Source organism: Sebastes fasciatus, chromosome 6 (assembly GCF_043250625.1).
Source record: "Sebastes fasciatus isolate fSebFas1 chromosome 6, fSebFas1.pri, whole genome shotgun sequence".
NCBI lineage: Eukaryota > Metazoa > Chordata > Actinopteri > Perciformes > Sebastidae > Sebastes > Sebastes fasciatus.
Window position 1 is genome coordinate 14,717,817 of NC_133800.1, and position 24,719 is coordinate 14,742,535.

General features: G+C 39.9%; 1 protein-coding gene across 2 annotated transcripts in view; it reads right to left on the bottom strand.

The window, feature by feature from the left end:
* LOC141769103 (netrin receptor UNC5C-like) overlaps positions 1-24,719 on the bottom strand; it is a 231,106-nt gene continuing 206,387 nt past the window's right edge. For both annotated transcript variants that reach the window (XM_074637823.1, XM_074637824.1), the window contains 9 exons: positions 23,744-23,961; positions 22,150-22,285; positions 20,701-20,788; positions 17,149-17,317; positions 14,184-14,417; positions 11,246-11,395; positions 10,806-10,970; positions 6,304-6,482; positions 1-3,787 (listed from right to left, as the gene is read on the bottom strand). In XM_074637823.1, coding sequence (XP_074493924.1) covers positions 3,625-3,787; positions 6,304-6,482; positions 10,806-10,970; positions 11,246-11,395; positions 14,184-14,417; positions 17,149-17,317; positions 20,701-20,788; positions 22,150-22,285; positions 23,744-23,961 — 1,502 coding nt within the window. In that variant the 3' untranslated portion in view covers positions 1-3,624. The remainder of the gene's footprint in view (positions 3,788-6,303; positions 6,483-10,805; positions 10,971-11,245; positions 11,396-14,183; positions 14,418-17,148; positions 17,318-20,700; positions 20,789-22,149; positions 22,286-23,743; positions 23,962-24,719) is intronic.

Consider the following 24,719-nt stretch of genomic DNA (forward strand, 5'->3'; position numbering starts at 1 on the left):
TTGCTTATAAATATAATTTATTAATTGTCTTAAAAATTCTTTCTTACACTTTGTACAGAAAACAATTAGAGATAGAGAGGCGAGCATTCAGCAAGATTGAGCAAGATTCATGAAGCGTGCCAGAATTAGCAAATATGGACCAACACTACCCGCACTAATCAAATCAAATCACCCGATAGTAAAATAAAAATGCACTTACAAGCACAGCTCTAGTTATAGACTTCTAACATGATAACCAATGCCAAGTTTGCATAGTAGACACTGCTTTTACAAAAAAGGAAAGAAACTTAAATAAAAACTTGAAACATACAAACTAGTATCTAACTGTACTGCTCTTTTTATATTCTCAAATTTGCCAAATATAGCTGACAGTACACAACTGTACATATTGTGGATACAAAATATTTTTTACATACTTTGATATCTTAATACTACTTTCTTCATTTTCACATCATGAAGGACCATCTTCTGGAGGCCTAACGTTTGCTATCCTCATATGAAAACTACCTTTTTCAGTCTACTCCATTAACAAACAGTCTGTCCTGCTGGTAAACTGTAGACTAAGAACATGGCAAGGATCAAATTTAAGTTACACTGTAACTGGTAACTTGCATTTCTTAACCGATCGTCTCCTTGCACACGTTTCATCAGTTAAAATTAACAAGAGATGTTAATGATCACATTGTATGAAAGAGACATTGTCATGACATTTGGATTAATGTTTTGTTCTGAAGCATACTGAATTGATGACTTGATATTTTAGGCTTTTATCCTCAAAACTTACACAACTCTTCCCTTTGATTTCCTCACATATGACATCAGCGGTTACATTTGAAAACATACAAAACATCCACTCATTTAATCATACACCTTTCCAAATTTGGTTAATAAGGCGGTCCGAAATTAAAAGATACATAATTTTAAGGACTTGTATGTCTTCTGTGTCTGGTTTTACACAGATACAAGAGGTCAGATTCCTTACTCGCACATTTCTAAAAAATCAATGTGTAAAATCAATGTCTCAAGGTTTCCTCCTGTGTAGACAGCCGCTAGATGAAATCTGTCATGAAGAGGTAAAGATCTGACCTTTTGTATCGGTGTTAACACAGCCTTTGCCTACTTGGTCTTTACACTGTCCTCGGTATTTCCTCTACATACCTGATGTTCAGTTTCATATGGCGTCTCTCCATAGTTCGTAGAAGAAATATCTTAACTCCAGTTTTTATGATCATGTTGTCCTTTACATGGTGAATAGAGTTTATGTCCCCATGGACATCTGACAGCTACTCAAATGCCACTAAAATAAGGCTGTTTTTCTTCCCTCAAAGCCGGCTTGTTGGAGTTTCACGTTTTTGTCAGACACTGTTGACCCGAGTCTATGCATACATTTGAAAGCCACAATGTTGTTCTGTAAAACACAAATATATTACACTTCATTTTACATACTGTAGGCCCCTTTAGTTTGTATCTTGATTTTTAGCTCTAAATTGCAACTTTTTCAAGAAATACACCACGAGTTGGAATGTGAGTTTCTGACCGAACATTGTTTTAGACAAAGGGCAACTAACTGATATGTTACAGATTTCATCCCCCCCTCTCCCCCATACAGTTCACACCTATAAAAACATTAAAATGGCAAACAATAATGTTAATGTAAGTAACACAATAATGACCACCGAACAAAAAATATTATGATAATAAAAGGTCATTAGAATGGACATGATAATCATGTATTTACACGTTTCAGACAATCAACAAATGTAAATGCTGTTATTCTTCAGAAGCCACTGGATGGTGCTAGTGACCATGATCAAGTCATGGTGGTGATCACAAGTGAAATCACATGTGGCCTGACGGCAGACAACACAACTGACATCCTGTGATGTTGAGACACTGAAAATATGACACAAATATATATATGTAGGCTATATATATTTTAGTAAATTAAAATATGATAAAATCCGTATATTGCGTACATTTAGCGGTAATGAATGATATCAGCTGTATTTAACTCACTATCGCATAATACTATGGTAGTTTGTATATTATTGTATTTAAAAACACTTGTGTTTTCACTCTTAGTTCATCCCTTTTTGCTTCCTCAGTTTTCTCTGAGTTGGACCCTGTCCAGAAACAAGCCCCGACAGTCTATTAGAGAAACTCCTGGAATTGAGGTTGTGGTTAACCAAATGTGGTAGCCATCGCTGGAATTCCCCAACCTGCATCTAGTCTGCATCTGCACTACAGCTTCGTCCAAACAACTCCTCTTTGGGGAGGAACGGAGCAGCAGCAACACTGCAGAAAACAAGTTAACACTTGATTTTAGTTAAGCATTTTAGCTTGAAGATCATCCTGGCTTTGATGCTCGTGGTGAAACCTCCAACTTTTTTGCTGTTTAGTAAATGCTGACTCCATTTAAACAAACATATTATAAAATATACTGTGTATGAGAATGAATAGCTGACAGTCTGCATCTTTGCCCTGTTTATCATAAGTGCAATCTTAAATATACCTCAAAACAGACTCTGTCACAACTGCTAAAAATGGAAAACAAAAAATACATTTTTACTTGCATCCATCAGCAGTGTAATCATCTTTGGATTGCCGTTTTTTTAAGAAAATCAGAGGCACAAGTTAAAGGCAAGTGGACAGCACGTTCATTTGCCTTTGACTTAATACTTCTAATTACACAAATTTGAACATCACTTATGATTTCAGCTAAGAAAGGGGATACCTGTAGTCTCGGGCTTCTTTCTGGTCAGGACCCTTTGATTGACAGTCACTGTGTAGCAAATTCTGTTAGCAGGAAATGATCCACACATATGGACAGCAGAATACATAGAGCGTTCCCTAGGAAACGATATAAAGACAACAAACTGTACTGGCAAAACACGTACAGCCAAGGCTCGCAAGTGAGGGATCACTTCTTTATCTCCCCTCTCTCATTATCGGTTTTCCATCCTGTCCGTACAGATGATCACCTGCAGCTTCTTCCATCATTTTATGCTTACGTCCTCCCTCTCTCTTGTAATCAGTTTAGCCTCTCCCCGTGTTTACTCTTGTCTTACTAAAGAGTCTTGTCTCTGACTCACTGCCTCTTTTTCCTCACTATACCTTCTCCCACTCACTTGTAATTAGTTTAGCTTCTCTCCCTTTATGATTCTGCTCCGTTCCTATAGAGGTTTTCAAGGTCGGTACCTCTGTTGCTTCTTTTCTTTGCTTCTCTTTGTTCAGTATAAAGTAACAGCAAGAAAACAACTAGTGTTACACCAGACAAGATCTTTTTTTTTTTAGGCGTGCGTATGTATTGTTTGTTCCTGATAGACTGTGTTTGTGTCGTAGTTTGGGTTTTGCCTCCTTCGGTCGAACACAACACTGCAACGTTGCTCAAATAAACACACAAAGATACGCACATAGTTTCCAGCACCAGCTCGAGCATTTCTCGTCTGTTACCATGTCGGCATGATTGCCATGGTATTTAACCGGTGCTCAATTACCATGGCGACAACTTTTCTTTTGCTCGCATCTAATCTGTTCACTGCCCTTGCTGCAGCATCAACCATAGAGAATTCACTTGTAATCGTCTCCAGAGTTCTGTCGTTGTCACGGTAACCACGTTAATCGTCAGTGTTCCATTGTCATGGAGGCGAGGCTACCGTCATGGCGACCCATCTCTTCCAGCACAGCGGCTAGTTCATTTAGATCTCCATCGGGGAAGTGCTGGGCCTCCCAGAGATCCAGGATCACACCTGTCGGACTGGACTTGGTGGCAAAGTAGTTCAGGTACCTGGAGAGATCAATGAGAGCAGAGGGACAAAAGATATGGTGAATATTATGACAGAAAAGGTTTCATTCTCTCACTTTGTCAGGCATTAAATTCAATTAAATCTGAAACAACATTATACTAAAGCCACAGGCTGCAACAACCAATCACAACAGGTCATAATTCTCAAACTCCCAAAAGAATGGTCACATCAATAATTGATACTAATAATACAAAATCTAAGTTAAAGGAGCAGTGTGTAGGATCTAATGGTATCTAGTGGCGAGGTTGCAGATTGCAACCAACTGAAGCCCTCCCGTGTTCCAAGCGTGTAGCAGAACTACAGTGGCTGGCACAAAGCCTCTCTAGTGACAGTTGATGTTAGAGTAGCGTAGGTCATTTGGAGCAGAGCCAGTGCGTAGAGTGTGTGTATACGTGGGAAGTGAGTGGTGAAGGAAGAGTGCGAGGGCGGCGACGGGAGCAAATAACGTTATCGACTACGGCCCAAGCAGGAAAAGTTAAGTATTTGGTTTGTCCGTTCTGGGCTACTGATGAAACATGGCAGCCGCCTCCTTATGTAGATATAAATGGCTTATTCTAAGGTAACAGAAACACAATTCTTATTTTCAGGTGATTATACACTAAAGAAAACATACTTTTTCCATTTCTGCCAATAGATCCCCCTAAATGTTACACACTATTAGTTTAAAATGAAACAAACAATATAGAATACCAATGAAAATAGAGGATTAAAAAAACCCAAATCTAAATGCGCCATCTTTACTTTATCCCCTTTCAATTATTATAAATGCTTTAGAAGTTAAATGTAATGAATTTTTACGTGAGTGCTCTCTTGAGGAGTCTGGCTTACCTTAAATCTTATGTAAATGTATTGAAAGCACCTGATATTACAATACAGCAAGACACACAGAAAAAGAACTACAGTATATGGAGTATAAAGAAAAATGGAATGCATGGAGGAGTTTAGGAAAAATTTAATGTAGCAGGCGAATACTTTTTAGAAAATGTACCATTATGTATGTTCAATTCAAACAATTTCAAATAAATAAGAAAAATTATGCATTTTGAAGTTGCAATAGAGCACAAAAATGTGCCAACGAGTCCACAGGGAGAACAGTTTTCATAGGAACAGTAAATACTAAAGCTGTCAACAGTCAAGTACACAATGGCTGCAGAGGAAAAGTCTGACGCTGAGCCATCTGTGACAACGATCTCGATGCTGCTTTAAAGTGAAAAAGCCATCAGATTTGAGTCCCATGGGGATAAAGAATGAGACTTTCTGTTCCTCTGTAAATCCTGTGATCGTACTGTTGGCACGCTCTGGTACTGTTTAAACACAACCAGAGACTGACTGACTGTCTGTACTCCTGCAGTTTCTCCTTGTTTTTTCTCAAAATATCCAATAAGCTATTGTCATAACTTTCTTTATTACTTTCTTTCTTTCTCACTTTCCATCTCATCTGTATGTGATAAGGTGTATCCTGTTGTTAAGTGAACTCAAAAAGCTGAGATCCACCTGTCTATAACCAGGTGTCTCAGTACAATAGACCAAAGTGTTCACTTTTATATGTTTGTTTGTCTGAGTGAAAGTGTGTACAGCTCAGGTTTCTCTGTTTATACATACACAAAGTTATGTGAGGAGAGATGCTATGACGGCAAAGCATGAGTCATACTTTGAACTCAAACAGACATGACGTGGCGGTTACAAGAGCAGAGAGGATAAAAGATGCTATTTCAATGTTATCATGCTCCTTTTGAAGAGCAGCTTTTAGCGGAAATGTGGAAGTAAACAACAATTTGGCTAGATATCCATTATTCTCCCACTGATCGGGAATATTTGGTGCCCACATTAACAGACTACATCATGAGCTGGCTGCCTGTTGGAACAATGGGGTGCACTTGTGCCCAATTATCCTCTGACTAGCTGCTGGTAGACTGAATCATACTAAATCATGGAGACACACATCTGAGGATAGAGATACAAAGGATGCTACCTGTGAGTCAGACGCAGATGGCCAATTGTATCTATACAATCTAGGTATATTACTCAAACTCTACAGGGATGCAGGTCAGAATAATGAAATGTATTGAAATTGAATGAGTAGATTTGTTGTGCACTTTAGAGTAAAGACGTTTTAACGGTTATCTTTCTATAAGAAAAGACAATCAGTCACATACAATTAACGTGATTATTTGTCAATTTGATTATGTCTCTATGGTATTTGTGTGTGCTATTGTATCTTTGCGTCCTAAGGAGATAAAATAAGTAATAGAATAAGATGAATGATTCATCTCAGTTGAACTGAACCACCTAATTTAACCTCCTTGGACTCAAATCTCATCTGAATTCACAAACTGACTGGTTCTCTTCTGTTGTTGAAGAGGTGAGACAGGCCACTTTGATGAGCTGCCATCCTATTTGAGAAGGTTTTTTTTCTGACTGAATGATGTTCCAAACCAAGCAAATCGCCTGAGGTAAGCATAGAGGTAATAAATGATAAAAACTCTGTGTGTGTCACCTGTCAAGGTTGAGTTTGTGGGCCAGCATCCTCCAGTCGTTGCCTCTGGTCTGTGGTGCATCTAGACTGCCACACAGCTTCTGTCTGATGGATAAAGGAATGCGGAAGGCATTGGGTCCCACTAAGGTTGTGATGTTACTGGCTGGGTCCATCAGGGACGTGTCTATGCACTGGACATCCTGGAGAGTGTGGGAAGATGGAAACATTGTTGGTTAAAGTTAAAAATATGACTAGTTAGTTCAACGTTTTGAAAAGTTTAACTCATGGAGAAATTAGGCTTCTGCATTTTGTTGTGTATAGTTTAACTTCTGCAGTAGAGACACAGGAGAATAGGGATGGATCTATGGGAGAGATATTAAAAAGCCTTAAAAGTATGAATCATAATGTGCATCCATGTGGCAACATTGGCAAAGTTAACTCCATCATATTTCTATTTCAAATATATCTATCTTAGTCCCTCTGGCAAAGATCCTGCTCGTCTCTCTGCTGCTTGCCTTCGGCGTGACCAATTACAAATAAGTCTCCTAATTAATACAAGAGTGAACCAAACATAAAGATCTGCTTCCAAGCACTCTCTCCCTCTCCTCTCCATGTTTATCTCTGTCTCTTTCTAAACCTTCATCCCATTAATCTGCCACTCCTGGGCTGAAAGGAGGCAGCGGCCTAATGAATGTGGCTTGGCAGAGGGAAACAACAACTGCCACTGTTGATGTGAATGATTACTATTTACTGCGTCTACTTAGCCCCAATTTACAGCAGAAAGCTCTTTGCTGCTGCAGATTGAATGATTGATGCAAAGGGACATCTCCGTTTCTCTGATGATATAATAAATGCTTTAAACCTGCTTTACTTTTCATTGTTCAACATGCAGGGAGCTGCCGGCTGGTTGAGGGTCTTACACCATTTCATTTAACGCATACACAAAGAGACTCGCTGACTGTTGCTTTAGCTATTCAGCTCTAATTACCATACTTGCCAAACATCCCATGTGATCATAGTAATTATTTTGTAAGACTAGGTATGGCCTATTTAAAATGGATTACAACTGATCACTTAACAAAATATTTAATGTTGTGACAAAACTGTCAGTGCCCGAATAGAAGCCCTACTTTTCACTGTGTACTTGTTACACAGCTACAGCTCTGTTCCCCAAAAGGCTGCTTGTTTTGTTTTTATTTGGCAGAAGGCATAATGAAGTAAGTAGAGGATCACATTAGGAACTGCAGGAGACATGCAGGATGGACATTTCTGCTATGCTTTCTTTCACTGTGTGATTTTGCACTTCTGACAGACAAATCATTCCAACTTAACTGGATCTGCACTTTTATGAATAAGAATTGATAAGTGACGCCACATTAGACTTGATGGCAAAACATGGGAGAAAATGCACCTGCTAATAACATTTATGGCCATATTTGAATTTAGTACTCTTCTGCTTCTTCAGTTGAGGTCAAAGGTAAAAAAAAAATGTCTGCATTTGTAAACAGAAATGTTAGCTTTGGGTTGGAGGATGATGTGCACCCCTGTGCCCTTCAGTAAATATTAGCCAATATAGAGCGCTCCAGGGATGATGTATTTTTGTAGGCCAACCAGGAAGTCAGCATCGCCCTGGTTACCTCGACAAAAGGCCAATGGGATTTTGGATTATTGCAGAAAATAAGCTCTGTGGCAAACAAACATTTATGATGCTTACACATTTTGTTCAGCAAGATAATCTTCACAAATGGACACCACTTCTACGATTTTTGAAGTGTAAATGCAATCGGCAGAAGTAAAAAGCTAACATTAGGCTATAAACAAACTACACCACGGTCGCATGAGTATACACAACGAGGCTGTAACGGCAGACGAGTCAGCGTGATGACGTTTAGTAGTCTCATTTAGCCACTTGTTAACAACCGCCTTTTTTAAGACACACATAAGCTTCAAAATTCACAAGTGGAATATTTACTGATGTATTTTATATTGTAGAACAAAACATAAAAATCTCTTAAGCTTGTGTTAACCACAGACCTTATTTCAGGCATCTAACTAAAAACCCATTGACTTCCAGACGAGGGAACTGGAAGTGCTAAAATGCCAACTCATTTCCAGGTTTTAGGACTCATTCCTGCAGCACTCATTTAAATCATCAGATATATATCAAAGACATATCTGTGCATATGTTGGCTGGTAAATAATATCAAACTGCAGAACAGAAATTCCCAAAAGTATGTTTGAGAAAGTTTAGAACCGGTGTCCCTATTACATAATCTTTCAACCTGAGAGCACTAACAAGTTGATTTTCCAACTGCAAAATGTTCCCCTCAGTATATATTGTCCAACGAAAAAAGAATGAATCTCAAATATTGATATCAGTATTGGCCTCAGAAATCTAGTATCCGTTGGGCTCTTGAACTGTACAACTACACAATACATAATGAACAGCACACACACAAACACTATAGGGCATAACCCTGGACAGGATGACATAAAAGTGGCGCCAGGATGGCTGAAACAGCAGGATGTATCAGCTTCAGAGATACCATGAAACTATTATACAGCTCAAACTCCACTAGATACATTTTGACCTTGACTGTGATTCTCATTTTGCTCAGTTGCCAATGCTGGGGGAGTACAAAATATGTGCAACCCTCCCTGCTGCTGCAACTGTTCCTCTATACAGTATGCAGTGAAAAATCAACATACTTGGTTAAACAAGGGTTAAAGAATCCTTAAGTGCAACGCTATCACCCATGAGCACCATGGGAGAATTCAAAGCAGTGACATTCCACAAGAACTGTCTGACCTTCGACCAAAACTGTTCACACACGGACACAGACGCACACACACACAGTGACTTTGTGGTTACATGGACTATCAAAATCAAAGACGAGTTATTCCACTCGTGTTCTGTGACCTCTAGCCCCAGTATGAATGATTGAACAGAGTCACAGAACCGTAGCAGGAGCCCTGACTGTCTGACAGATAGAGGAAAACTTAGTGACTTTAGGACCTTTAGTACAGGAATGGAGAAGTTAGAAGTTAGTAGAAGGAGCCTCTCTCTGGTGTGACTGTGTTCATCTCTTTTTAGTATGTATCACTTTATCCCTCAGTATGTCCTCGGCCAGTGTAAGTTAAAGTTGTCTCTGCAGTTTTCTTGTATACACAACCAATACCAGAGGTGGGACCAAGACATCGCTTTTCAAGTCTCAAGTTAGTCTCAAGTCTTTGCACTCAAGTCCAAAGTAAAGTCCAAAGTCGAGACAGGCAAGTCCTGAGTCAAATCCCATGTCCCAAACTTTGAGTTTTGAGCCCTAAAGAAGTCCTAATGTGCTCTTCACCAAATGTAATGCCATTTTAACAACAGAGTAAAAATATATTAAATTTACAAAAATCGTGAAATTTGTATTTATTTGTTAAAAACAGGGCTATCAGAGTTAATGTAACAATAACTTGTTAATGCAAATTTGTTTTATCGCCACAAATTTCTTTAACGTATTAAAGCAACTTGCAATTTTGAGGGTTGTAGCGGGCTCAGAGTGAAGATACTGGCATCATATGAAACTAGAAACCTAATCTATTGGTACCAACCACGACATACTACTACTAGCTTGTCATGAAGGAGGCTAAATAACGCTCCAAACTTGCGCTAAATTTTGGCGAGGAAATACTGGCACTGACCTCAAGAAATGTGAATGAAAATGGGTTCTATGGGTACCCACGACTCTCCCCTTTACAGACATGCCCACTTTATGATAATCACATGCAGTTTGGGGCAATTCATAGTCAAGTCAGCACACTGACACACTGACAGCTGTTGTTGTCTGTTGGGCTGCAGTTTGCCATGTTATGATTTGAGCATATTTTTTATGTTAGATGCAGTACCTGTGAGGGTTTCTGGACATTTGTCAGTGTTTTGTGTTGTTAATTGATTCACAATAATGAATATATACATTTGCATAAAGCATGTATATTTGCCAACTCCCATGTTAAGAGTATTAAATACTTGACAAATCTGCCTTTAAGTTACATTTTAAACAGAATTTGCGATTAATCGCGATTAACTATGGACCATCATGCGATTAATCGCAATTAAATAATTTAATCGATTGAGAGCCCTAGTTAAGACAAGTTTGTTAAAACAAGTACGACTGAATTTATCATAAAGCAAAAGATTTGGGGCACTAAATGTTGACTTGCTGGGAATGAATAGAGTTAGCGTTAGTTGCTCAGGAAATTAAGGAAACACTTTTGATATGACACATTTTTTATATGACACATTTTCTAATCTTTGGGCTCGGGGGAAGGTATCAAGTATTTTAAGTCTAAAAGCTCAAGTCCAAGTGAAGTCATGATTCATTGGTGTTAAAGTGCAAATCGAGTTGCAAGTCTGTTTTAATTTTGTGTCTAAAGTCATAAAATTTGTGACTTGAGTCAAAGTCATGTGACTCGAGTCCACACCTCCGGCCAATACCCAATAAACAGCGTGTCCGTTGTGCTGTGTGCATGTGGATTTTTACCTCCTCTAATGTGTTGCTGAGCTGAAAGATCTGTCCTTCTCCTTCCACCTGCCGTACACACAGTTTGCAGCTGATCTCTGAGGTGGCTGGGCTCAGTCTCTCCAGGGTGAAGGTACAGTGAAGAGTTCTCTGACTGCCACTCCACACCTGGTAGAATGGGATCTCCTGGAAAAAGCATGAATAATTTTCAAGCAGGTAAACTTCTAAGTATCTCAGTAACTTGTTTTATTAATGGGAATTCATCAAAGTGAATAATTGTGAAGATATTTGACTCTGAATGCATAAAATGACGACCAACACTGAGCCATGCTGCTAGTGTGGCAAAAATGAACATTCACACAAAGGCTTACTATAGTTAACCCTTGTTTGGCTAAATGTAAATGTGATATTTGCTGTGTGTGTGAAGATCATATGTATAAGTATGGGCATATCCCTCTCACCTGATACTTGGCAATGAGTTTGCTCTTCCAGTGTGTGTGCGGCACGTCGTGGATTGACAGTCTCAGATTGTGTGTGCTGTCTTTAAAGTTCAGGGTCTTTGGCTCATCCAGAAGCTTCCCTCCCATCTGGGTCTCCATCTGAAGAACCTCCTGCAGAAAACCCCACAAAAAAAAAAAAACTCAAAATTTCCTCCTCAAATTTGCTTCTATCTTGCTCACTGAACCATTAATTTTTCATACAGCATTGGAGATTGCAGAAAGCCTTTAATTTATCTTGCATAATAACCGCAGACAATGCCGTCTTGAAGTACACAGCACCATGAAACACTTGAAACACATGAAAGTTTTCATGAAGATATCATCACGGAGCTCAGTATTTGTATTCCCTGGATTTAAGTAAAGCTTAGCTCTGCTAACTTGCACTCAACTGAAGACAGACATTAAGATGCTCAATAAAAAACCTTGATCAATAATGCACCACCAGTCAAAGTACTGCTGTTGTGAGATGTGGGAAATTATATCTTTAATGTAAAACAGTAAAATTAAATTACTTCTATTGACTTTAGGAGATGACCTCAATGCATCATATTACTTATGAAAATAAGAAGTAATGATTTACTGATTATTCAAGATTTTGCAGCCCGTTTTTGTCATCACCATCACCCTCATCTTTCTGCTTGCATGACAAGACAACAATAGCAAGTTCTCCTTGTGCACTCTCTTAGTAGTTTAAGGATACTGTAACTACCACCTCACTCAGGACAGACTCAAAAGCTGATGCACTGCACTTAATGTGGGTTTTGTTTTAATTTAGTATCTTAGATTTCATGAAATGGGGAATAAAATCAGTAAGGCTGGGCATACACTGTACGATTTTAGAGATGTTATGTAACTCCTACTCCTACTGTACGAGTAGATCATTTGCCAAAGGCATTAAAGCCAAAGCTCACGATTTATGTGCTCACACTGTACGTGTAAAATAGAAAAGAAACACGACCTGTCGGCTCCTGCGGGCCATTCTGGCTGTTGACGGTTGTCAATAAAGATTAGTTTGAAAGCTCCGAGGCAGGTCAAGTTTGTTTGTTAGCAGAGGTCTGTACAGGTCAGCATAATGCTAACAAGACAGAAACGTGCTGCCTTGATCATCTGTGACTTCCTGTCTACTGAAACCTCTAAAATAAAAGAGGCAGTGGCATATCATTATATGGACTCGCTGTGGCTAGGAAAACATGGACAGTATGGCTTGTCCATTTTGCAGAGAAAATTGGAGGTAAGCTATCTACGTTTTACTAGCTACAGTATATCTATTGTTGCCTACATTGTTATCTTGATAGCTATGCTCTGATTACTGTAAAAAAAAAGTAAAAAAGGCATTGACGTTGGGGAATCGGCTAGTAGCTCTGCCTCAACTGTGCGAGAGCATGTGGTCGGCCGACCAAAATTTCTGATGCCTCCTACAATCGTTTCAAAATAATCAATTCCTCCTTCCCATCATCTTCCTACGCAGCAGCTCTACAGTACAGCAGAGACTTCCCCTTTGAAACGCAAAACCGATCAATTATACTACACATAGTCTCCATCATTAAAAAGTCCACCTCTGAACTGCTCGTTTGAAATGGTAAAACCGAGTGTGTGTTTATGTTTGCGTGAGCGTGTGCATGGCTGTGTGCCACACTGACACTTGACTTATCATCGCGTGCATAAATTACCAATGTTAATCTCCCGTATCAGATGGTCCCTCCAGTGCTTTGAATCTGTTTGAATTCTAAAGCGTCGTTATTCTGACATTGCTTGACCTTGTTTTGTTTACCGCTTCTCAGCTCACCTCCAGAAAACTAGAGGTGAGAAAACTTCCATTTATGACTCTAGACAATCATTTCTATTCAAGCTATAATATATTGTATTTCAAATGCAAATTACCAGGGCAACTGTTTAAGCATGGGCGGTCCAAGAGAGAACAAAATCCCCCACAGGACTAAAGCACTCAGACTAAAATATCACACAGCTTTCTTACATGCACTTTTACTCAAGACATTGGAAAAACTTGCCAATTGTGCATAGACACAGAGAGCAACACGTCGTACTCTGAAATCCATGGCCAACTGAGGGGAAACAATCTGCGTCGCTATACGCAATCAAGGACTGAAACGCTAACAAAATGCCTGTTGCTATACCTGTACAGTAGCTAGCTAAAAATGTCAAATTTCAGCATGTCAAGGGATTATTTTAGCACGCTATGTTTACCAGGGGTGCAGTTGATAATCAAAATGGTGATGGCATGGGACAAGTTAGCTGTTAGCGAGCTAATGTTACCTATGTGTTATCAAGTTACTGAAGTTAGCTAAGGCACTTGGAAGCATAATACTGCATAGCCTTCTGATTTAACCACATTCCACAAGTTGCTTACAGATAGTTAATGTTACAGTCACAGATAGGTATACTGTAGTTAGCCTAAAACTGACATTTGGACAAAATGCTTGCTGGACACGTAACGTTAGGCAACACAAAGTGTCAAGATCCCATAGTTCCTGCTGACTCCTCACGTTTTTCTGCCTGTATCCTAAGTATTTCGGTTCGGCAGCTTATAATAACTTAAGTTCTGGGTTCTTTACCCTGTTGGTAGTGCATCCCATCCCATCTGTCTGTTGTTTGCTGACAGATGAAAGTGACAAGGAGGCACCTTCACACAATACAAAGTAAATGGAGAGCAATAATTGTTTTCCCCTGCGTTGTGGGCGGGACTTAATTGCGGTTAACGGCTAATAATCAGTTAATGAGGGTCGGTTATTGGTTAAAAAAAAAAAAATCTAAATTAGCATCCCTAATACTGTATATTATATGCGTATTGTATGTATATATGTGTGCTCCTATAGGTTAATTAAATGGAGTAAATCTATTAAAAAGCAATTGAACAAAAGAATTATTCGGTTTGATTTACCTTGAGTGCATCCTGTGTGTCGTCCAGACAATAGACCCTGATGTGATAGTCCAAAGTTGTGCAGGAGACGGGTCCAAAAACAGCCAATTTGAGCCTCTTGGCGGCTGCTTTGCAGATCGACTGGCCCACCAGGCAGTAAGTCCCCAGTGTCTCTGTTAGAATGTGACATGCCTCCAAGTCCATTTGCACATAGCAGGGGGTGGTGAAGTTCTCCTCTCCCACCACAACCACATCCTGTAGGAATCACACACACACAAAGTCACACACATGTTTAGACTTTCAGTGCCATGCTGGGTCTATGATGGGTGGCTGAGACTGGCATATTGTAAATTTACTATGTGAGCCTTCACTCGTCTCAACTGAGGAGAGATCTAGGGCTTTATTCAAGACAGACTACCTTTCAAAGTCTTTATTTCCAAGTATTTAAAATAACATATTAGTGAGTAGCCTGTCTGTCTTATGATATACTTCCTTTTGTAGCGATGATTTGCTGCTGTCAAAGCAAACTCAACATTTCCTCGATCTGCTTCACATTAAACCAGGGGCAAAATTCCCTACCTTTGTTACAACAGCATTTCTGTTTAAACAACATACTATCATCAGCATAGTGATGACTATGACATACCTGTGTTCTTCTGCTGACAGAGAAACTATGGAAATAGGGTTGGGCAATATATCGATATTATATAGATATCATGATATGAGACTATATATCGTCTTAGATCTTAATATTGTAATATGGCCCACCAGGCAGTAAGTGTTGCCTTTTTCCTGTTTTAAAGGCTGCATTACAGTAAAGTGATGTAATTTTCTGAATTTACCACTGTTCTAGCTGTTCTATTATTTACCATTACCCACTTAGTCATTATATCCACATTACTGCTGATTATTTATCAAAAATCTCATTGTGAAAATATTTTGTGAAAAGCACCAATGGTCGACCCTACATTATCGTCGCGATATCAAGGTATTTGGTCAAAAATATATATGATAAATATATTTACAAAGTGAGCCACAGTCCAGGTAATTTTGTTGTCCCCGACTCCCCCCTGGGAACAGCCTTTATTTGTTCGTGCACACTGCTTTTAGTGAGACCTGGGCATTATTTGAATACTGGCTTTATTTGCAGGATTAAGCCACATTCTGTCTGTTAACATAACACAACTGGACCTGCATTTGGTGCCATTTCCACTAATCCAAACAACCCCTGAATAAACAGACTGTGTTTTCTAACCGAAGCATTCCTCTGTTATAAACAGGAATTTTTCAATGCAATGCCATTTCTGATGTGTGTAGAGATGTGCTCACTATAGAAATCATTGTTGAGCAGAAGAAAGCCCATCTGCAAATGTCGAGTTTGAATCATTTTGGCTTGTGGATCTTTTTAATAAGGCAATAAACAGCGCGCGACTCCTCTTGTTAGTCCGGTAATTCATCTTAGAAGACCAGTTACTGGATTTTCACCACATTGTGCATTCCTTTGTTTGTGTTGAGACACTGAATTGAAATGTAAATGCATGTCTGGTTGTACATATGACTTCTGAAAGTATATCAAGGTGTCCATTAGGAGAATGATAACACTTGTTTGGAGCTGCTGTCTGTGAAGTGTGTCCAATCCCACTGTGATTATCTGCTGGCTGTTGCTCATATCATTTCTACAGCTCTCTGCCACAGCGGGACTTATGGTAAATCCATATGGCTCTTTGGGTCGAGTGAGGATGCACAGGCTCTTCTCGTATAAGTACCGAATCTTCAATTAGTTGTGCACATATCCATGTTTGCGTGTGTGAGTAGCTGTGTGTGCACGTCTGTGGATGCAGCATGGATCTGTTCTACACGCACATGTGTGATACAAATATTGAGTTGTGCTCCAGCAAGCCGAATCAATACAAAGAGGTAGGAAAGCAATATGGTATGAATCTGTTATTACTGGTAATCACAACCGTGGCTGCTCGCCCCCCCCTGATGTGAGGGGAATTCAATTACCTTCCTATCCCTGTTTTGGGGAAAACTTTCTGATGGGAAATGGATGTTCTACTGCAATAAGAGAAAAACAAATCGACTTCCTGATGAAATTCCACTTTTCATTTTTCTCGTCTTCACCCACTCTGCACCCAACCCCTTCCCTCTCTCCGTCTCTCTCACATACACACACAAACACACACACACACACACACACACTCGCACACAGAATCTTATGCATGGCTAATTGTGCAGAGACATTGTGTTGAGCTGTGATAAGCAACAGAAGACAGCATACGGGGGCCTTGTAGACACAGTGATGCTGCAAGACAGCCTTATCACCCACACCCACACACAGGGATACACACACACGTACGCACACACACACACACACACACACACACACACACACAACCAGACAGACAAATACACGCACACACACACACGTACGCACACACATACACACAGAAACAGATTGCTGAGGTAGAGACTTCATGCTGAGAGACACGGGAGGAGGGAGAGAGAGAAGGGAAGAGAAAAAAAAGAGGGATAGAAACATAAGAAGAAAGATGAGAGAAGAGGAGGATGGCAGGAGCATAACAAATTGCTTCTGATAGGAGTCTTCAACCCCCTGCTTGTCTACTAGCCTGTAGGCACTTTGTGTTTACGGAATTTTCTCTCCTTTCCTTTCTTTTCCTCTCACTGTGTGTGTGTGTGTGTAATGCAGGCTATTCTTCTGGGAGAAGATGATAATGCATGTGTGTATATGCTATGTGAGCCATACTGTGCACATGACTGTGTATTAATGATTTGTCTGTGCAGGTGCATGTTTAATATGTTTCAATGCATTATATACATTGCATTATTTAGCTACTGTATGCGTACATGTTTGTGCATCTAGATGCATCTATTATATCACTATTTGTAGGCAAACAAAGTCTCTTTAGGTCAAAACTGTGGAATTCAAAAAGTTGCACATTATAGCTCGCTGTCAAACACTCACCTCCCACTCTCCCATGGCCAGTTGGTTCTTCAGCTGTATGAACCAGTCTTCCTGGACGTTGTCAGCACAGTGGTGGATGGTGAGGATCACTGGTCTGGTCAGCAGGGCTCCTGGAGGTCCACAACTCACCACCGGGCTCAGCACCGTCTGGACATCCTCTACAGGGGGTCTGGAAAAGACAGATAACACCCGGGTGAGATGGTTCTTTAGAAAAGAGCGACAGGAAAGGCTGCACTGTTGGCTACCAGTTAGTGTGAGCATCGACTGCAGAAAGCTGTATTGATTTCACTTCTGGTCGGCTTTATTTCTCATAATGTTCATATATGGATAAACTCAGCTGGCATACTGAAGACGACAGGTGGACGGTTATCTTAGAGTAAGATAGACTATCACAGAGTAGATGAGAATATTAGGGAATAACAGATCAGAGCACAACAATTCAATCAGAGGATGATTAGTGTAGTCAGCAGGGCTTTGGTTGGGCCTCAGCTGGAGTCAGTAGTTCACAGCTCACAGGCAGAAAATAAATGAGTACTGGCCACAGGCTCTCCTGCTTTTACACTAAATTCAAGCATTGGAAGCTCAAGCTAACGAATGTCTATAACAGAATAGTGCAGGCTCTTCTACCGTGACCAATTGGCCCAATACCGATAGCCACGGTGGTTAATGGAACGCTACATGTGTTGTTGACGCACAAACACCTTCAGTTTATCCTCGGTTACTTGCTTCCTCCGTCTTGTTGTTGTTGTAGATTGCAGACTGTAGTGTCTTTAGTTGTGTTAGTACTTGTGCAATATTTAGATTCTAGCTTTTGTGTCGCTTAATCGTGTACGTTTTTTTGCCGCAACAACCATTTCATCTACTTTAGACAACCAACCTGAGTCTACTTATTACTCGATTGTGTGGCGTGACCCATCACCAACATGTTAACTGCCCCCTTGTGGTGTGGCATGATAATACACACAAAATGTAAACTAATCTTTCAAAAAGAAACCGTATTGGCTCCAACAGTGAGATTATGCAAAGTGAATTCCATCAGTATTTATAATCTGGTAGTCATTTTTCATTATTGAAAAGTAAACCCATATTCTTTAACAATAATTAAATATAAAAATAGATATGGACAGAAGAGATGGATCTTAATGTTAACAGTGATTTTTTTTTCCAGCCCACCTTGTGTCAGGGGGGAACTAATCCTTAGCAGTGTTATCGATTCAGCGGTTGGAGCTCATTATTGACTCATGATGGGTTCACATGGGTAGGAGAAGCTAACGGATAAAAACGGTACGACTCAAACTGTAACAGCACCCAAATGCACGGGTCACCCCGTAATGAATCACAGTGATATGGATTTGTAAGGTTATGTATCTTTTAGCAAATAGATGAAATAGATGTTGTGTTGTGTGTGAGGGGTTCGATCTTAATGAGCTAAACCCCATGATTATGGCTTCTGCCAAGTGTTGCTGAGGCAAGTCAATGTAGCTATGTGATTTCTGCTAGCCAGCTATTGACTGTGAGGAAGACAGAGGACAGAGAAGAGAGGCTTGACTCTTAGAAATACTGTAGCAAACTGCAGGGGGCCTAATTCCTATTGACTGTTATTGATCAGGGAGAGGTTAGAACGGATGCATGGGATAGAATACATGACCCACACTGTAACAAGTGTCCTAAAGCTCAGGTCTTGTAGAGGCTATAAAGAGCCGATTCACCCAAATTATTTAAGAACACATTTCCTCACTTAACTCTTGTGGTATTAAGCCAAGCAGATACTACTAGCTGAGTTTTGTCACCACCCTAAATACTATAAAAGTGAACTGCATTTAGTTTGTAGTGCTCACAGCATTACATAACTATATTGAAAAGAATGAAAAGCAATGTGTCCTTCAGAAACTGTGTCCTTGTTACATTGGATAAGGCACAAACCTAGCAGCAAACAGGTATTATTGGAACTATTATCCAATGTAAACGGGATACTAACTCTTAAAAGAGATATTGCTTTTGATTTTTTAAGATTTGTTTTGTTAATGGTACAGTGTGTAGGATTTGGTGACATCTACTGGTGTGGTTGCAGATTGCAACCAACAGAGTACCCCTCCACTCACTCCTCCCTTTCCAAGACTGTGGTAACATGAGCTACCGAGTGCAAAACTGTGGTAATGCCGTTCGCCTCGCTCAGAGGCCGTCCTTTCCATATTAACATTACTTTAAGCGCAACGGAAGTCAGACGGCGGCTGGCGGTACCACGGTTTTGCACTACGGATCGTTGCCACAGTTTCACAAGCGTGTCGGAGAACTACGGTGGCCTTCAGGTAACGTAAAAACGGGAAGGCTCTCGCTAGAACCAGTGTCACTCTAAGCTAACGAAAACACAACAGTTCTTAATTTCAGGTGATTATACACTATGCATGCATGTTATGAATATTGTATCCCATTTCTGCTAATAGATCCCCCAAAATGTTAAACACTGTTCCTTTAAAAAGGTACAAACACAATTCATTCACTTCCATTTCATCGGGGTGGATGGAGGAATCTCAGACATGGATTTCTGAAAACCAAATAAAAACAAAACCATCTGCATCGGCTGAATACCACTATGTGAGAAAATGTTTGGCTCTGCGGATGGATTTCAAATTTACCACTTGCTGTCAATATAAATGGTTTAACTGTGTTTGTGCATGTTTTTTTGTTTTTGTTTAGCCATACTGTAGGCATTTTATGGGGCCAGGTCACTTTCAAATAGAGTGCTGATAACTTCCCCAAATTTGCATCTATGACATTTTTACACAACAGCTGGAATACAGACATTTTCCCCCTTGTCTCTCATGTACCGCAGAGAGCTTTACCTCACTCATGCACAGGGTCTGGGAGTAAAGGATTATAGCACATGTAACAGGATTACAGTAATCCCAAAAATAACCACTAATCTGTTAGTTACTGTGGAAACGGCAATCTCTTTGCATATGCTGTCAAAAGCTTGGTGTTTGTTTTTTGGATCTATAACAGGGCATGAAGTGAGAAAAAAAATCTGTTGTCGCACTGCAGTCAACATTAGTTTCACACATTTTAAAACAATGGGGGGTTATGAGCTCTACATCTGGGTAATAGCACTGATTCTAACATTTACAAAACATTGTTGGATTACTGTGCAGATTATGATGTTAAGTAGGTAATAATGTGTAAAAAAAAAATCCCTTATAATCTTCTCAACTTTAATTCTGGCACTAATATAGGCAATGTGTGGTACTAACTGACCGCCGCTGAATGAATCACCAACAGAAAGTATGCATTAATGCACTATACACTATAAATAATAATGATTCATCCAATGGTGTGCATCCTAAGCCCATGTCACACTGTGAAAGCCTCCCCACGCAACCAAACAAACAGGTCTGAGAAGCCGGCGCCCAGAAGAGAGATGGAGACAAAGAAAAACAAAGAACAAAAAGAACATAGAGGGAGATGCTGAGATGAAGAGAAAAATGGTGACAACAGGGAACAACAAAGAGAAACATAAAAGCCACAGAGAGGAAAAGTGAGGGAAAAGAAACTTACCTCAAGCTGTCCTTCCTGTGCACAGTCACATACATCTCGTACACCCTACCCTGAGGAACAGCGCCCGCTGGAACCAACAAACTCACACCTGCAGGAGGGAGGACAGGGGAGGCAGGATGGATGGAGGCAAAAATAATGAGTTTCATCACAGGATTTATTAATTTCACCATGCACAACTGAATTATTGAATGTGCGACCCATTATCACTCTATCATTATGATTAATTATTGAATAATCATTTTTAAAGGCAACCTGTGTAAAACTTTCTCTTGAATATATCATCAAGTGAATTGTGCTGCAATGTTTTATAGCTTCTGAGAGCTGCTTCCTATCAGCAGGTTACATTATTCATTATTTCTGTCTGCCCACTGCTTTTAAATCCTAACAGAAGTCTACTGAAAGTTTTTTCCTTTTAAAACTAGGTAGCTGGAGAACATCCCAAGGCTGTTTTTTTGTATTATGTTGACTGTGCAGTATTTGCTATAAACACACTTTATGTGGTCAGCTTTTAGTACAAGAAATGTACATTTAATCTTGTCCTTGATCTATAGCAGTTAATGTTATTTCTAATCGCATTAATGGAACTTGAGATTTTTAATAACCTTGAATCAGACGGGCTTTCATCGGACCCGGCTGAAATTCTATCTTTCAGAGGTTGTAGCGGGCTCAGTATTAAAGCTGAAGACACTGGCATCATATGAAAGTAGAAAACCTAAGGAATACATTGGTAGCATTCATGTCATTCTAGCTTGTCGCGAAGGAGGCTAAATAACGCTCCAACCATATGCAAAATTTTGGCAAGGAAAACAAATGTGAATGAAATGGGTTGTATTGGTACCCACGTGTCTCCCCTTTACAGACACTTTATGATAATCACATGCAATTTGGGGCAAGTCATAGTCAAGTCAGTACACTGACACACTGACAGCTGTTGTTGCCTGTTGGGCTCGAGTTTGCCATGTAATGATTTGAGCATATTTTTTATGCTAAATGCAGTACCTGTGAGGGTTTCTGGACTATATTAGTCATTGTTTTGTGTTGTTAATTGATTTCGTATAATAAATATATACATATATTTGCAAAAAGCAGCATATTTGCCCACTCCCATGTTGATAAGAGTATTAAATACTTGGCAAACCTCCCTTTAAGGTACATTTAAGTGTGATTAATTTGCGATTAATCAATATTAACTATGGATAATCATGTGATTAATCGCGATTAAATATTCTAATCAATTGACAGCCCTAGTAATGCATTATTATTTGTTCATGTAATAATCAAAAAATCTAATTTGTGCCCTCTTGCATCTTTCCATTGACTTTGTATCACAACCTCTAAAATTTGTGTCCTGTCTGAGCACACAGGTAAGAAATCACAGCTGGTCACTGAACCATCACTGGACATTAACCAGATTTATGATTAGCTGTTAAGTGTGTGTAGAACATTTACCAGAGTTGGGTACGATGAGGTGTCCTCCCTGGTTGTTGAAGGATCCATGAGCGGTACAAGAAGGGTCTCGTGTTCGGGCCAAGCTCTGGTTGCGAAGGTTCATGGTGTCGCTGTGTTCCAACAGAGACTGAGTTACCTAGTCATCAAAAGACAAGAGTCAGAATGATAAGAATAATATGAATGACAATGCATAACATAACACATGCTGTACCAGACAGTACTGGGTATGAAGCTGTTTGGTAGGGACTGGATGAACTGGAAGTCTGAAGGTATTAAATGGTAAATAAAACATAGGACGGATGAATCAAGGTCTGGTTTGGCTGGGCAGCAGAGCAGCATTCACCTTAAAAATCAAACTTTTTATATATATATATATTAATGCTATTTCACCTCTACGGCATGAGAAGAATCAGACTGCATGTGGAAAATCCTTGAAACTGTAATATAACTTTTTACCAATGGGGTTGGTAAGAATTTAGTCAATGTCATGGCAAAGTTTTGTTACATTACTGTGCTGAGTTTGACCTATAATGTTGGCAGGCATTGGTCATAGTTATAAACTATGTATACTACAGCATTATGCATAAAAGCAAGCTGCACCCATGCTCTGTGGAGGCTGAAAGACGATGAAAGAAGGAAGATGTATTCTAATGAAACCAAAGGTTCACGGAGGTCCAGAGAAGTTTCACTGTGCAGGGCCAATCTGCTTGTATAGGTCATTGTAGTTTTATTTTTGCCTGGCTGAATAGGGTGAGCATTGACAGAGCAATCTGTTAATGCTCCCTTTTCCACAAGAATGCACTCATCAAGACGGTTCAATTTTTCCTTGTGTTTTCTTGGTAACCATTAAGTAAAACACTACAGGGACGATCTGCATCTGCCTGGAAGCACTGCCATAGGGCTGAGCTGGTAGGCGGAGAGAAAAGGGTGGATTTACAGTAGACCTACGGAACCACCCTAGGATAAGTAGTAAAATATGACCTGCTTTGCATTTCCCTTTCAAAATGTCCACTGTGAGATGTAAAATAAGGACTTAACATTCAGTAGTTTACTCCGCTACATCACACAAAGCTGAAAAGAAGTGGCTTAAATGTGTTAAACACCAGACTATAGCAAAGAAATATCCCCAAATTAGCGAGGGAAGGTCAGTCAGGAGGTCCAAAAGTCAACAATTAAAAAATAATAACAGAGAAAAATCATCAAAAGAAAGTGCCAGCGACATGTAGAGCTCAAAGATAGTGAGTTCAGCTCTTGTACTGCCTCGAGACAGGTGCAGTGATGAAACCGAGCGGTTTCGTCTGTATTTGTGACAAGTGACTCTGGTATGCATGCCATGTAGTTGACAGAGCTGAGAGAGGAAACTGGGGCACTGAGCTGCATGTATACTAATGGTGTTTGGTTTTGTGTTTATGTGAGTGGGGATACATAGCTGCCGTGTTTCAGTACTTCTCACTATGCTTCTGCAGTGTAACCTCACTTCAGGAGGAAATGTTTCAAAACCCTACTGCGCTCATCCAGAATATCTTACTGTCAAAATCATAGAAGTGGATGCAAGATACTGACGTTAGATTGTGGGATACATGCATCGCATTACCTTAGGAGACAGTTTGGATGTGAAGTCTCCTCCGAGGTCGTCCTGCGGTGTGACCAGACCAGAAGAGTTGTAGACTTTGATCTTCAAGTTGGGTAGAGGGTCCAGGAGAGGGGAGTTGGTCATCGGGATTTTATCTGAAACATCATGGAGGGCATACACTGGACCGCGGTACATGGCAGCTGCATTTGTCAAGTCAGGAGGAGCTGTCAGTAGATCAGCTAGAGGGATAACACAAAAAAGAGAGAGGGAGAAAAAAATGAATTAATATTAATGAGAGAAAATACAGCACACAAATACAGTGAACAGCAATGGTCAAGTTTTCCCGAATGCTCGATTGTTCAACTAACAGCTGACAGGGTCAGAGAAAGTGGCAGCTGAGACAGAGAGGGAAAATAAAGGGTAAAGCTGGATATCCTCAACAGTCTAAACTGCAACACATGGCTGCAGTAAGGGACAGGTTGTGTGGGACTTTTAGATCAGTGAGCAGGAAAAAGGGGAGTAAGACGAGAGCAGGCAAGGCTGCCGATAAGGTATCAGTGTCCGGTATGATGCATTGCAGCACACAGGGGCATGACCTGGATCACGGACTATCATATCATGGCTGCTGCACAGACAGAGAGAGAAACGGAGACAGACAGAGAAATCTGACCTTACTTTACACTGTATAATAACAGAACGGTATAACTTCATGTCATCTGTTAAGCTCTTCAAAATGTTGTCAACGACTCTGACTTCACCCAATCAAAGAAGCTGTCACACTTTAATCACATCACTGTCTATTTTCAAAATGCGAGTCAAATCTGACTGACAAAACCTGCTGTGCACATTTACCACAAAACATGACAGTGTTAATTGGCAATGACAATTGTTAAGACTGATCTATCTGGGCTCAGTTAGTTAACACTCATCCTGCTATACTGTAAGTATTGTCTTTTTACCCTTGTTATCCATACATCATGATGTAAATGTAGTTTAT